Genomic DNA, 16,825 nt, shown 5'->3' with positions numbered 1-16,825 from the left:
CTCAAATCTCTCCAAAAAAGAAATTATCTGCCAGAGATAAACATTCCATCTTCATGGACTAGCACATTCAGAATTCAAAAGGTTATTTTTTAAAAAGCCCACCAACTAATGGCTACTCTGAGTTTACTCAGCATCTCACTCACATTACCAATAGCAGGGCTATACTAGCAGATGCAAGGACCTGATATATGGCTAACAGCAAAATTAATCCCTCTGCTCCAACTCCTCCTACTCCCTTTTCAGTATGGGAGAACCCTAGTACCAGACTGTCCCAGTTTTCTTGGGTCAGTACAAACAGCAAAAGCAGAAGCCTATTGAGAGCTATGGTAGATATCCAGCACCCAAATAAGACAACCGCATAGCTCCAAAGCTGCAAAGCTCTTGTCAGATCCCAGCCAGAGAAATGATGAACAGTGGGAACAGGACAGTACACTGGTAAAGAAAACTGTGAGGGATTAGGGGGAGGGTGAATGAGGGGCCTGAAGAAAAGAGCCAGCATTTGGATGGGAACAGTTATGTCCATATCTAAATCTAATAAGATGAACTATAATAGTGATAAAAGCAAAATGTCACACCTGAATCAAACAATTAAGAAGTATATGAGGGAAATATGGCTATTATTTTTGTCTGAAAAAAAAGGAGCGTTTTAGTGGATGCAAACTCGATATTATTCAGTGGTGATGTATGGAGATCAACAAAACAAATGTAATCTTAGGGAACGTAATGAGAGTAGTAGTGTATAAGACTAAGGAGTTATATTCTGCCATAGTCATAGTTGGAGTACTATATTCAATTCTGCATCTTGCATATTAGAAAGAACATTAGTACATTAGAGAGTAAGGTAAACAGGATAGTAAAAAGATTTAAGTTAAATCCATATGAGGATTAGCTAAAGGAATTGTAAATGTTTAAAAAAGATGACTAAGATAAAGATCAGGGGCAGGAATTGTTTCATATTTGAATAATTACACTTATTGTGCTTGTCTCCAGAGAGTAGAATTAAAGGCAATGAGTGAAGTTGTTTAGAATTGTATTTAGTCTTAATAGCAGCAGGTAAAATTTAAAACCATAAAAGTTGTCCAAAAGTGAAATGGGCTGACTTGGGAGATAATAGGTTCCCTTTAAGTATTTTGTAAAAAGGATAGATTCTTTTTAATAAATAGGTTAGATGAGATGATCTCTAAAGTTCAAATCTCTATCAGCAATGAATTGGTATGCCTTTTTCCTGACAGCCTCACTAATACTGATCTTTTCCCCTACCTTTTGCCATTTTAGTCAATTAGATGCGTGTAATCTGCTTAATAATGTTTGGTCCCTTCTTTTTTTTTCACCAAGTCTCTTGATACATTTTATCTCTTGTTCTTTTATGTGAACTTTGTTATTTTTTAATTCTATTAAGTATCCACTGACATTTTGATTTCTATAAAGTACACAAATGTAATTTTGATATATAATTGTATTATATTAGTATATATATTGAGCCACACTAATTTTTGAAAAAAATTAAAGATCCATAAGATTGATAGAGTATTAGCAAAAAAAGAAGAAAATTAAAATCAAAATCTTCAACAGCCACATCTCAGCTAAAATTCTACCTCTGTAAAAAGTCTTTCTACACTATGACAAACTCCAATTTACTTTCTGTATATCTTGTTTATAAAATAGCTATTTTCATGATGTTTATCCCATTATATCACAAATTCTTTTAAAGTAAGGAGTATCTTTTCTTTCTTTGTATCCTCAGTGCACAGAATGCGGCAATAGTAGGCAATGAAGAAATGTTTGTTGACTTAACTTGATAATTTTGAATCTTCTTTTATTTCTGTAAATAATGTTTTATAATTGTGTTCATATTAATTTTTGCATCTTCATAGTTAATTTAAAGATAACTAATCCTTTTTGTTATTTTAAATGGCATTTTTCTTTATTGTAATTTTTCTTTTTTTGTCAGCAGTATTGCATGAGTTTTCTTATTAATTCAATTAGCTAAAGTAAGTTAAGCCAACATGAATCAGAAGAAAGGCTTTTTTAAAAATATACTCAAAGTGTAGCATTCTTGACCAGCCATTGTTTGGGAATGCAACATTCATAATTCAGCAAACAAAATTTATATTCATATATTTATATAGATGTTTATACCTACATATATATGTGCATATATATATATGTGCATATATATATATATGTGTATATATATATATATATATATATATATATATATATATATATATATATATATATATATATATGTGGGTGTGGGTGTGTGTATATATATATATACTATATGTTCTTCCAAACCTCCATATTTCAATTACAGGCATCAGCAACTTTCTGATGTCTCAGGTTTGAAATCTTGGCATTGTCCTGAATTCCTCACTCTCCCCTACCATACATTTTCAATCAGTTATCAGATTTTGCATTGTTTTTTACAATATCTCTTGCATCTAACTCTTTTTAACCACTACCACAACTACCATTTTATTTTAGCCTTTATCATTTTTACTATGATTATTATAATATTCCATTTGGTTTTTCTACCTCAAGTCATTCAACTCCAGTCTAACCTACGCCTAGTGACCAGATTATTTTACCTTAAGTGTTAAAGTAATTTTCTATTGACCATGTGACACCTTTATTTAATTTCCATTTCCTCAAGGATAATTCTCTTTGCAGTGCAGCCAACATATCTTCTTTCTTAATTATATGTCATTAGTAACATTTCATCTCCTGTTACTATGCTTTAGAATTGGCCATTTTCCGTGACTGCAATGCATTTCTTTCTGAACTTCATCTCATGGAATTCCTTTTTTCTTCTACAATTTACTATGAAATCTTTCCCTAGGCTCCTTCTAATTAGTGTTCTCTCAAACTACTTTGCATTTAAAGACTATGAATATATTTATTCAATTTACATTTATTCTATATATGTCCTACACACTGCTGATGAATTTTTACCTACTTTACATATATATATATATATATATATATATATATATATATATATATATATACATATATACATTTATAACATACATTTTACGTGTCTTTGTATTTACATATAAAAAATTCCTGATCTCTAGATCTCTACTCCATTAGAATGTAGCTCATTATGAGTATTGATTGTTTCATTCTTTGTATTCAAATCCCCAGGACCTAGTACAGTGCCTAAAACTGATGATTAATAAACATTAATTCATTTATTATTTTAAAGCACAGATCAATCAGCTATGGTACTAGACCAGACCAGCCTTATTTCTTATTGCAATAAATAGGTCAATACTTCCTTCAAGCTCAAATTCTATAAAACGATTATACTTTTAAATTTAAAAAAATTATGAGCTGCCAAATTTTACTGTTGTCTTATATTGTCATATATATATATGTATATATATATATGTGTATATATATATATATATATATTTAGTGTCTCATAAGAAGAATATGTGATTTTAAGTCCTTAAATCTCTGATTCTATACTTGTGCATTTGATTTCTCTCTCCCATTACCAAAGTCCTTTATTCCCTCCCCTTTCCAATCTTTGACACCTCTTGCTCACTTACTCCTCTCATACTTACAGAGGTCATTTTCCCCTCTTTTGTAGCCCTCAATTTCACTTGGGCACACTACATATATTCCTTTCTAGCTCCTACTTCCCTCCTCAAGCTGCAATGTCATCTCACAGAAAACACTGATTCACTTATAGGCAATGTTTTTACCAGGTTCTGTCTGTAAAATGCTTCATCCCTACTTGTATGGATGTTATATCTTTACACCAGTCAGTCTCCTGAAGTGCATTAGAAAGAAACCTCTTACTGGTGTCTCTGTTACTCAGTTGCTGTTGATGTACTTGGCTGTTACATTTACTCATTCCTCTTATATTTCTATTATTTGCAGTGTTTCAGAAGTAAATACTTTCTTTAGCTCTGTTTTTCTTTATAAAAATATTTTGAATGCCTCTTTAACACTGAATTTCCCAAGTTTTTTCATTTGTGGATAAACTCATATTAGCATAAAAGTTAACTTATTTTTTGGAATATATTTCATTCCCTCCATTTTATCTGATGAAAAGAGAATAATCTTGTGTTATTAGAATTTTGTTTCCTTTGTATTTCTTCTGGTCTTTCTCCTAATTGCCTGGAGAACTTTTTGTTTCTGAATTAAGCTGTTAAATTTAACCAGTCTTAAGAGTTCTTAACCTTGGGGTTTAAAAAACATTTTTTAATGGAGATCTATAAATTCTTTTAACTGGTATTTCATTATCAGTGTTCAGAAGTTCTGGGCAATTTTCTTGTATTAGGGTATTCCGGTTTTATCTCTTGTCATGCTCCTGTGGAAGATGTATGATTCTTAAGGTGGCTCAAAGACCTCCTGTCTTTGAGATCAGTATGTTTTACTTACATAGAAACCATATTTTTTTTTTTTTTTGATGCTGCATTTTTTGCTTCTCTTCTTCTAGATTGTCCTTTGCTTCTCTGTATGAGAATTTGTAGATTCAATCTCCTGTTGCTTTCTTTTGAGAGACTTGCCCATTTTCCCATTCTCCTCAATATTTTTGCTCTGCAAATTCTCTCACATAATTCTCATTTCTCTTTTAAATTACTCAGGGTCAGCAATGATGGTTCCTGGTTCTTATATTCATAGGGTTCTCAGTCTCATCAAATGTTAGATCATTTTCCTTTATTGTATAGTATTTATTCATAAATGGTTAAACTCTTTTATCTGATTGGAAGGCCATATTTCCTTCTGTTCACGTTTTCCCTGCCAGTTTATCTGCTTTTATTTAAGATTTTTGTTTTCTTTTTTCTGAGATCTTTGGAACTTTTTATTTATTTTTTTATTTTTTGCTTTTTTCCTTATTCTTCTTTATTCATTAACTTTCTGACTCTTTTCCCTCTGATGGCAATTTCCTCTGGGGATCTCAAAGTGTATCAGCCTCATCCCATACTGGTCAATCCATGATTCACTAATCAAAATCTCTGCCACATGTGATTTTTAGGGCAAACAGAACTGCCCTCTTTGGATGCTAAGATCTTTCTTTTAGATTTGGTGAAGTGCTGCAAGCCAACTCTATCTTTCCCAGCAACCATGGTTCCCTTTCCTAGTGTCCTGTTCAACTCCCACTGATCCTCGTTTCTCCAGCTAAGCACTGGTAGTTCACAGCTTTGCAATGTTGTTGCTGTGAGGCTGTCTCATATTAGCATTGGATGTTTGTCAAGGCCCTCACCAAGCTTCTGTTTCTGAAGGGCTATTGCAGCTCTGTTTGTAGTGATCCAAGCAAATCTGTGTATCCTGGAGCCAGGAAAAAGGGCAAGGAAAACTAGAGTATAGGGTTAAGTTTTGTTGCAAGCTATGTAAGTCAGATCCTAGGTCTGCTAGTACAATCTTGGAGGCTTAATATTGTAGCTGTGTAAGACATGTTTGGATCTCATTTTCATCTAAAGTATTAACTTTCTCTCCAGCTTTATGTCATTTGCAAATTTGCTTTCTTCTTTATTTGAATAATTAACAAAACTATTAAGCTATAAGGGAACAACCCACTCATTTCCAATGGAAATCTTTCAGGCTAATAAAGCACCACTAATAAATATTTAACCAATTCTTAATGTAACTAACTGTACTATCAGTTAACTCATTAATCTTTTATTAATCTTTTCCCCAAGAATAGTGTGAAAAATTTTATTAAATTCTTTTCTAAAAGCTGATTAAACTATATCTATGTCATTCCCCTGATTTCACAGTTTAATAACATCAAAAAAATGTGTCTCTATCACAACCTATTCTTGATGTTCTTGGTTTTATTTAAAATTTTTTTTCTGAAAAGTTTATTATACTAACTATTCCCATGGTACTTTCTATAATTTTACCAAAAATTGAAATCAGACTGGACAAATTCTACCCTTTTTCTTTTTTTCTTATTTTTGAAGATCTATATAGTTTCTTTTCTCTTAATTCCATAAAACTTCCCTAATTCTCAGTGATCACTTAAAGATCACTGGCAGAGGTATGAACTGATCCAGTAATTCTGAAAATGGCTAAATAAGTTGTGGTACATGAATATAACAGAATATTACTGTGCCATAAGAAATTATAAGCAGTTTCAGAGAAAATTCTATGAACTGATACTGAATAAAGTAAGTAGAACTAAGAAAATAAGTTATACAATGACTATACAGAAAAACCACTTTTTTTATTCCAGTGATTACATTTTGCTTATGATTATGATTGGCTTAAATAATCTCAGTATGGAAATTTCTTCCATTTATCAGCAAATATTTGTCAATTTATAGTCTTAAAGAGCTGCTGTTGACACCTGGAAATTAAGTGACTTGTTTGAGAGAGCTAAAGTGTATCAGTCATATAGGACTATGAGTAAATGAAAAGAAATAAAATCTAATAGTTGGATTTAACTTTTTTTTAACAAACATAACATATATTGGATTACTTGCCATCAGAGGAGGAGAGGAGGGAAATATTTGGAACACAAGGCAAGTAAGTATGCAAGGGTCAATGTTGAAAAATTATCTGTCCATATGTTTTGAAAATAAACAGCTCTTAATAATAAAATTAAAATAAAAAATTAAACTGTAAAAAATAAAATAAAATAAAATAGCCTTGTCACTATAAAACATCACTCCTTCTGACTATTAATGTTAGTAACAAGAACAAAAATATAATTAATCTTTAGTTCTAGAGGGAACCTAAATAAGAACATTTTAGTCACATTTATTGTTGGGATACCAAAGAAAAGCAAAATGAATTTCTAAACATACCTTATTTAAAGCACCCAGAACCAATCTGTGAATGTCATTCAACAGGCATTGGTTTTTAACCACTTTTAGATTTATATTTAATGAAACATCTTCCTCAGGTTCCTTCTTTGATTCTAAATACAAAGGGAAGAAAATTATTAGTTTTTTGGAGAAGATTAAAAAATTTAATAATTCTACTTACTATGCATTTAGCAAACTATAAGGTATTTGTTGTACTTTTTGATACCCAAAAGAAAACTTGTAGAGAGTTTACATGACAAGGTATGAAATTAAGTAGCGATTGAATAGTGTCTACAGTTGCTGAATACAAATGAAAAGCAAAAAACTAACTAATTAGAATTATCTGATAAAATAAGATATTTTGTTGATTATTTATAGTGAGAAGATAAGCTGAAATTAAGAAACTAAAATGACTTCTACTAATAATATAACATTTAAGAGAAAATTTGGTCATAAATAGTGACAGACTAGGGATGGTCAGATATAAGATGTGGTGTGTAAGAAGGATGCAACTACATGTTATGGCAAAGAAAATGCAAAATGTGATGTTGATAGAAAAAAAAATACAATGCCATCTTAATTTTAGTGAAATGAGGCTAATGAAAAGGCTGAAATTAAAAAGGATGTTAAAAGAGAGCTAAAAGAAAAATGGGGAAAGGAAATGAAAACTTTGCAAGAGGGTTTGGAAAAAGCATATAACTCATTAAAAGATAGATTTGGTAAAATGGAAAAAGAAAATAACTCCTTAAAATACTGAATTTGTGAAATGGAAAAGGAAAATAACTCCTTAAAAAAAAGAATTTGTGAAATGGAAAAAAATTCCAGAGAATAAAACAACTCATTTAAAAACCCAATTGGACAAATACAAAAAGAAGTTAAAAAGGCGACTTCCGGACAAGATGGCGGCGTGGAGGCAGACAGCTGCTTGAGCTCCTCGTTTTCTCTCAGAACTTACTTCATGACAAGCCTCTGACTTAATGCTTGACCCAGAAAGAAATCCACAAATTATCACCAAGAGAAGACATCCTTGAAAGTCGCCAGAAAAGGTCTGTGTTTGTTCGGGGGAGGGTCAATCAGACTGGGCGCAGACTGAGGGCAGACAGCCAGAGCAAGACAGGCAGCTCACACAGCTCAGACCGGAGGGGGAGGGGTGTGATCTCTGTCGTTTTTGTGAAAGGGCTTTTGCCCCAGTGTGGATGCTCCGTCTTGGCAGCAAGCCAGGAGCGGTGGAGAGGGTGTAAACACTGGAGGTGAAGATTAAAACCCCAGAAAGCCAGCGTCTCTCAGAGCCCGGCCACCCCCAACCCCCACCTGGACTGACTCGGTGCGTTCTCGGAGCCTCAGAGCGCAGACTCAGTACAGTCATTGCTGTTCTGTTAGTGGCTCTCTGCTGCCCTACCCCCAGTCTGTAGAGGAAGCCCATTAATAACATCCAGCCCCATCCCCCGCAAAACAGACCAATTGTTTCTCTTGTCAGTTTGTTTTCTTTGATTCCTACTCTGACAAAATGAACAAAAAATTCAAAAGGGCTCTAACCATTGACAGCTTCTGTGTGGAGAGGGAGCAGACTTCAAATGCTGAAGAGACTAGGAACAGAATGTCCCCAGATGTATCCCCTGGGAGGGATATAAGCTGCTCCTCAATACAAAAGAACCTCATAGAGGAAATCAAAAAGGCTCTCACAAGAGAGCTGGAAGAGAAATGGGAAAAGGAAAGGGAAGCTTGGCAAGAGAGCCTGGAGAAGTCATCCCATGCATTCAAAGACAGAATGGATAAAGAAATCAAATCATTGAGAAACAAGATTAGTGAGCTGGAAAAGGTAAACAACTCCAAGGAAAACAGGATTAGAGAGCTGGAAAAAGAAATCAGCTCTCTAAAAAATACAATGGAAAAAAATTCTATAGAAGATAAAAACTCAATTGGACAATTACAAAGAGATATAAAAAAAGTGAGTGAAGAAAATACATCATTGAAAATTAGACTGGAACAAGTAGAAATGAATGACTCAAGGAGAAACCAAGAGGGAGTCAAGCAAAACCAGAGAAATGAGACAATTGAAAAGACTGTCAAGTACCTTACCAGAAAGACAACAGACCTGGAAAACAGATCCAGGAGAGACAATTTGAGAATAATCGGACTCCCTGAAAAATGGGAGGAAAAAAAGAGCTTGGACACCATTTTCGAGGAAATTATCAAAGAGAACTGCCCAGACGTTTTGGAAACAGAGGGTAAAATAGACATTGAGAAAATTCATCGATCACCTACTGAAAGGGACCCTAAAATCAAAACGCCAAGAAATATAGTGGCCAAGTTCAAGAACCATCAGACAAAGGAAAAGATATTGGAAGCTGCTAGAAAAAAACAATTCAGATATGGAGGATCCACAATAAGGATAACACAGGATCTAGCAGCGTCCACATTAAAAGAACGCAGGGCCTGGAACATGATATTCCGAAAGGCTAAGGAACTTGGTATGCAACCAAGAGTGACTTACCCAGCAAGAATGAGCATCATTTTCCAGGGAAGAAGATGGACATTTAACGAAATAAATGAATTCCATCTATTTTTGATGAAAAAACCAGACCTACATAAAAGGTTTGATCTTCAAATACAGAACTCAAGAGACTTCTAAAAAAGGTAAAAAGAAATCTTGAGAACTATACTTCTGTCAAAAAAATATGTAAAGAACATATGTACAATTTGTCTTAGAAACTAGAGGTGGAAAGGAGATTATATCATAAAAAAGTATAAAGTGGTGGTACTACATCTCATGAAGAGGCAAAGGTAACCTATTATATCTGAGAGAAAGAAAGGAGGGAGATGAACATAGCGTGTATCAATAGACATATTCGATTTATGGTGAAACTTCTTCCACTTCATTGAAAAGTGAAAGGGAAGGAGTAAGCTAAGGGGAAGGGAATACAGTAATTTCGAGGAAAAGGGATAAAATAAGGGGAGGATCTTTAAGGTGGGGGAGGGATCCTAAAAAGGGAGGGCTGTGAAAAGCAAGTGGTGTTTACCAGTTTAATACTGGATAGGAGGGTAAAAGGGAAGGAAAGGGGAAAAGCATAAGCAGGGGTTAATAGGATGGCAAGCAATATAGAATTAGTCCTTCTAACCATAAATGTGAATGGGGCAAACTGCCTCATAAAGAGGAAGCAGTTAGCAGACTGGATTAAAAGTCAGAATCCTACTATATGTTGTTTACAGGAAACACACCTGAAACAGGATGAGACATTCAAACTAAAAGTAAAAGGGTGGAGCAGAATCTATTATGCTTCAGGCAAAACCAAAAAAGCAGGAGTAGCCATCCTCATCTCAGATCAAGCAAAAACAAAAATTGATCTAATTAAAAGAGATAAGGAAGGGCATTATATCCTGCTAAAGGGAAGCATCAATAGTGAAGCCGTATCAATATTAAACATGTATGCACCAAGTGGTGCAGCATCTAAATTCTTAAAAGAGAAATTAAGAGAGCTGCAAGAGGAAATAGATAGCAAAACTATAATAGCGGGAGATCTCAACCTTGCACTATCAGAATTAGATAAATCAAACCACAAAATAAATAAGAAAGAAGTCAAAGAGGTAAATAGAATACTAGAAAAGTTTGATATGATAGATCTTTGGCGAAAGCTAAATGGAGACAGAAAGGAATATACTTTCTTCTCAGCAGTTCATGGAACCTATACAAAAATTGATCATATACTAGGGCATAAAAACCTCAAAATCAAATGCAGTAAGGCAGAAATAGTAAATGCATCCTTTTCAGACCATAATGCAATCAAAATAACATTTAATAAAAAGCCAGGGGAAAATAGACCAAAAAATAATTGGAAACTAAATAATCTTATACTAAAGAATGATTGGGTAAAACAGCAAATCATAGACATAATTAATAACTTCACCCAAGAAAATGACAATAATGAGACATCATACCAAAATGTGTGGGATACAGCCAAAGCAGTAATTAGGGGAAGTTTTATATCTCTACAGGCCTACTTGCATAAAATAGAGAAAGAGAGGGCCAACGAATTGGGTTTACAACTAAAATTGCTAGAAAAGGAACAAATTAAAAACCCCCAGACAAACACAAAACTTGAAATTCAAAAAATAAAAGGTGAGATTAATAAAATTGAAAGTAAAAAAACTATTGAATTAATTAATAAAACTAAGAGTTGGTTTTATGAAAAAACCAACAAAATAGACAAACCCTTAGTAAACCTGATTAAAAAAAGGAAAGAGAAAAAGCAAATTGATAGTCTTGAAAATGAAAAGGGTGAACTCACCACTAATGAAGAGGAAATTAGAACAATAGTTAGGAGCTACTTTGCTCAACTTTATGCCGATAAATTTGATAACTTAAATGAAATGGAAGAATACCTTCAAAAATATAGCTTGCCCAGATTAACAGAGGAAGAAGTAAGTAGTCTAAATAGTCCCATCTCAGAAAAAGAAATAGACCAAGCTATTAACCAACTTCCTAAGAAAAAGTCCCCAGGGCCAGATGGATTTACAGGTGAATTCTACCAAACATTTAAAGAACAACTAACTCCAATGCTATGTAAACTATTTGAAAAAATAGGGATTGAAGGAGTCCTACCAAATTCCTTCTATGACACAGACATGGTACTGATACTTAAACCAGGTAGATCGAAAACTGAGAAAGAAAACTATAGACCAATTTCCTTAATGAATATTGATGCTAAAATCTTAAATAAGATATTAGCAAATAGACTTCAGAAAATCATCCCCAGAATAATACACTATGACCAAGTGGGATTTATATCAGGAATGCAGGGCTGGTTTAATATTAGGAAAACTATTAGTATAATTGACCATATTAATAATCAAATTAATAAAAACCATATGATCATCTCAATAGATGCAGAAAAGGCATTTGATAAAATCCAACATCCATTCCTACTAAAAACGCTTGAGAGTATAGGAATAAATGGACTATTCCTTAAAATAATAAGGAGCATATATTTAAAACCTTCAGTAAACATCATATGTAATGGTGATAAACTAGAACCTTTCCCTGTTAGATCAGGAGTGAAACAAGGTTGCCCACTATCACCATTACTATTCAATATAGTACTAGAAACTCTAGCCTTGGCAATAAGAGCCGAGAAAGAGATCCAAGGAATTAGAGTAGGAAATGAAGAAATCAAATTGTCACTTTTCGCAGATGACATGATGGTATATTTAGAGAACCCCAAAGACTCTGCTAAAAAGCTATTAGAAATAATTCAGAATTTTAGCAAAGTCGCAGGATACAAAATAAATCCACATAAATCCTCAGGATTTTTATACATTACCAACACAATCCAACAGCAAGAGATACAAAGAGAAATTCCATTCAAAATAACAGTCGATAGTATCAAATATTTGGGAATATATCTACCAAAGGAGAGTCAGGAATTATATGAGCAAAATTACAAAACACTTGCCACAAAAATAAAGTCAGATTTAAATAATTGGAAAGACATTCAATGTTCTTGGATAGGCCGAGCGAATATAATAAAGATGACAATACTCCCCAAACTAATCTATTTATTTAGTGCTATACCAATCAGACTCCCAAGAAACTATTTTAATGACCTAGAAAAAATAACAACAAAATTCATATGGAAGAATAAAAGGTCGAGAATTGCAAGGGAACTAATGAAAAAAAAGTCAGAGGAAGGTGGTCTAAGTGTACCTGATTTAAAGCTATATTATAAAGCAACAGTCACCAAAACCATTTGGTATTGGCTAAGAAATAGACTAGTCGATCAGTGGCATAGGTTAGGTTCACAGGGCAAGATAGTGAATAAAAATAGCAATCTAATCTTTGACAAACCCAAAGATCCCAAATTTTGGGATAAGAATTCATTATTTGACAAAAACTGCTGGGAAAACTGGAAATTAGTATGGCAGAAACTAGGCATGGACCCACATTTAACACCACATACTAAGATTAGATCAAAATGGGTCCAAGATTTAGGCATAAAGAACGAAATCATAAATAAATTGGAGGAACATGGGATGGTTTACCTCTCAGACTTGTGGAGGAGGAAGGAGTTTGTGTCCAAGGGAGAACTAGAGACCATTATTGATCACAAAATAGAACATTTTGATTACACCAAATTAAAAAGTTTCTGCACAAACAAAACTAATGCAAACAAGATTAGAAGGGAAGTAACAAATTGGGAAAAAATTTTTACAGTTAAAGGTTCTGATAAAGGCCTCATCTCCAAAATATACAGAGAATTGACTTTAATCTATAAGAAATCAAGCCATTCTCCAATTGATAAATGGTCAAAGGATATGAACAGACAATTTTCAGATGATGAAATTAAAACTATTTCCACTCATATGAAAGAGTGTTCCAAATCACTATTGATCAGAGAAATGCAAATTAAGACAACTCTGAGGTATCATTACACACCTGTCAGATTGGCTAAGATGACAGGAACAAATAACGATGAATGTTGGAGGGGCTGTGGGAAAACTGGGACACTGATGCATTGTTGGTGGAGTTGTGAAAGAATCCAACCATTCTGGAGAGCAATCTGGAATTATGCCCAAAAAGTTATCAAAATGTGCATACCCTTTGACCCAGCCATACTACTACTGGGCTTATACCCCAAGGAACTACTAAAGAAGGGAAAGGGTCCTGTATGTGCCAAAATGTTTGTGGCAGCCCTTTTCATAGTGGCTAGAAGCTGGAAGATGAATGGATGTCCATCAATTGGAGAATGGTTGGGTAAACTATGGTATATGAATGTTATGGAATATTATTGTTCTATAAGAAATGACCAACAGGAGAAATATAGAGAGGCTTGGAGAGACTTACATCAACTGATGCTGAGTGAAACGAGCAGAACCAGAAGATCATTATACACTTCAACAATGATACTGTACGAGGATGTATGCTGATGGAAGTGGATTTCTTCAACATAGAGAAGAGCTAATCCAATTCCAATTGATTAATGATGGAAAGAACCAGCTACATCCAGAAAAGGAACAATGGGAAATGAATGTAAACTGTTATTTTTACCTTCTGAATCCAATTCTTCCTGTGCAACAAAAAATTCGGTTCTACACACATATATTGTATCTAAATTATACTGTAATATATTTAACATATATAAGACTGCTTGCCATCTGGGGGAGGGGTTTGGGGGAGGAAGGGAAAAAATCTGAATAGAAGTAAGTGCAAGGGATAATGTAAAAAATTACCCATGCATATGTACTGTCAAAAAATGTTATAATTATAAAATAAAATAAAAATAAATATAAAAAATAAAAAATAAAAAAAAAAAAAAACATTATTAGATAGCCTAGTAAATATATTTGAAATTGTACCTTTGATATGACATGAATTTTTCTGCACAGAAATTTATTGCAATAAAAATTTTATGAAGTTCAAAAAAAAAAAAAAAAAAAAAAAAAAGAAGTTAAAAAAAAGTAAATGAAGAAAATAATTCACTAAAAATCAGAGCTGAACAAATGGAAATGAATGCTCAATGAGACAAGAATCAGTCACAAAAAACAAACAAACAAACAAAAAAAAAGTAAAATACCTACTTGGGAAAACAACCAACCTAGAAAATAGATCTAGGAGAGACAATCTAAGGATTATTGGACTCCCTGAAATACATGATGAAAAAAAGAGCCTAGACACTATTTTTCAGGAAATTATCAAAGAGAACTGTCGGGATGTCATAGAATCAGGAGATAAAATAGCCACTGAAAGAATTTATTGAGCACCTCCTGAAAGATACCCCAAAATTAAAACTCCAAGGAATATTGTGGCTAAATTTCAGAACTATTGGACCAACAAAAAATATTACAAACAGCCAGAAAAAAACAATTCAAATATCACAGAGCCACAATATGAATTACCCAAGACTTAGCAGCTTCCACCTTAAAAGATCGAAGGGCCTAGAATATAATATTCTGAAGGGCAAAGGAACTTGGAATGTAGCTAAGAACAAATTACCCTGCTGAACTGAGCATTTTCTTTCAGGGAAGAAGATGGATATTCAATGAAACAGGTAAATTCCATTTATTTCTGATGAAAAGACCAGAGCTGAACAGAAAATATAGAACTCAAGAGAAGCATAAAGAGATAAACAGAAAAAAATAAAAAACAAACAAACAAACAAAAAAAACATTGTAATCTACTTTTTGTAGTGGCTAGAAAGTGGAAACTGAGTGAATGCCCACCAACTGGAGAATGGCTGAATAAACTATGGTATATGTATGTTATTGAATGTTATTGTTCTGTAAGAAATGACCAGCAGGATGATTTCAGAGAAGCCTGGAGAGAGTTACATGAACAATGCTAAGTGAAATGAGCAGAACCAGGAGATCATTATACACTTCAACAACAAGACCATACAATGATCAATTCTGATGGACATGGCTCTCTTTAACAATGAGACAATTCAAACCAGTTCCACTTGCTCAATGATGAAGAGAGCCATCTACACAGAGAGAGAGACTATGGGAACTGAGTGTGGACCACAACATAGCATTCTCACTTTCTCTGTTATTACTTTCTTGCATTTTGTTTTTTCACAGTTTTTTTTCTTCCTTCTTGATCTGATTTTTCTTGTGCAGCAAGATAACTGCATAAATATGTATATGTACATTGAATTTAACACATGTTTTAACATATTTAATATATTGGACTACCTGCCAGTTAGGGGAGGGGGTGGGGGAAAGGAGGGGAAAATTTGAAATGGAAGGTTTTGCAAGAGTCAATGTTGAAAACTTACCCATGCATATGCTTTGTAAATAACAAAATGTAATAAAAAAGTGGAAAAAAAAAAGATTCAATAGAACCAGAATAAAGTTCTCGGTAGTAGATGAATCTTATACCTTTTATATTGAATTTCAAGCATAGGACCAGAGTAGTTCTGGGCAATTGGTTACATATCCATTAAGACAAAACACTGAATAGGACCAAACTATGCTCCTGCTTTTGGACTATAAGAAGCTTTCCCCCTTATACATTGTGTTCCTTTTTGAAAGCATTTTTATGTAACTCATTTAGAGTCTTGTTGCTGAAGGAATGAATGTCAAGTATTAAATTGACTATACATATAGTTAACATTAAAGACATGAATTTAAAAAAAAAAGAAAACTAATCCAATATATTTCATAATTAGTAACCTCAGGAAATTTCATAAAAACTGCTATAATCTAAACTGACTAATAACATTTCTCTTTTTAAATAAGTATTTCGATAATAACTATTTCAAAAATATTTTATTAAATTCCTAGTTGCAGTGGTTAGCCAGTTGTGTCAACTCTGACCCCATTTGGGATTTTCTTGGCAAAAACACTCGAGTAGCATTCTATTTCCTTCTCCAGTTCGTTTTGCAGATAAGAAAACTGCAACAAGCAAACAAGGTTAAGTGACTTGCCTACCAGGGTCACATAGCTAGTAAGAGTCTGAGGCCAGATTCAAACTCAAGAAAATGAGTCTTTCTGACTCTGGGCCTGACACCCTATCCACTGAATCACCTAGCTGCCCTCTACTAAAACCTACTACATACAGACCAGGTCAAGAAAATGTTGATTTTGGTAGGGATGTTTAAGGGAAATTTATAAATATGAAATTTGGACATTATGAGTTGGAGATTCCAGTGAAGCATTCAGATGGAGATTTTATTTATATATATGTGTAAAAAAAAAAAAAAATATATATATATATATATATATACACATATATATAATGTGTGTGTATGTGTGTGTATATTATATATATATATATATATATATATATATATATATATATATATATATATATATATATATATATATATATATATATATGTGTGTGTGTGTGTGTGTGTGTGTATATTTATTTATTTATTTTTGCTGAAGCAATTGGAGTTAAGTGACTTGCCCAGGGTCACACAGCTAAGAAGTATTAAGTGTCTAAGAATGGATTTGAACTCAGGTCCTCCTGATTTCAGGGCTGGTGCTCTATCTACTGTGCCACCTAGCTGTCTCCAATGGAGATTTTTAACACAGATAAAAACATAGTACTAGAAGTT

At 33.3% G+C, this 16,825-nt stretch overlaps 1 protein-coding gene across 1 annotated transcript in view; it reads right to left on the bottom strand.

Moving 5' to 3' along the window:
- LRRK2 (leucine rich repeat kinase 2) overlaps positions 1-16,825 on the bottom strand; it is a 173,807-nt gene that overhangs the window by 112,888 nt on the left and 44,094 nt on the right. Inside the window, 1 exon segment of the mRNA XM_074269491.1 lies at positions 6,771-6,883. Within this exon segment, the coding sequence (XP_074125592.1) occupies positions 6,771-6,883 (113 nt within the window).

Source organism: Sminthopsis crassicaudata, chromosome 5 (assembly GCF_048593235.1).
Source record: "Sminthopsis crassicaudata isolate SCR6 chromosome 5, ASM4859323v1, whole genome shotgun sequence".
Lineage (NCBI taxonomy): Eukaryota > Metazoa > Chordata > Mammalia > Dasyuromorphia > Dasyuridae > Sminthopsis > Sminthopsis crassicaudata.
This window is presented reverse-complemented; position numbering and strand designations above follow the sequence as displayed.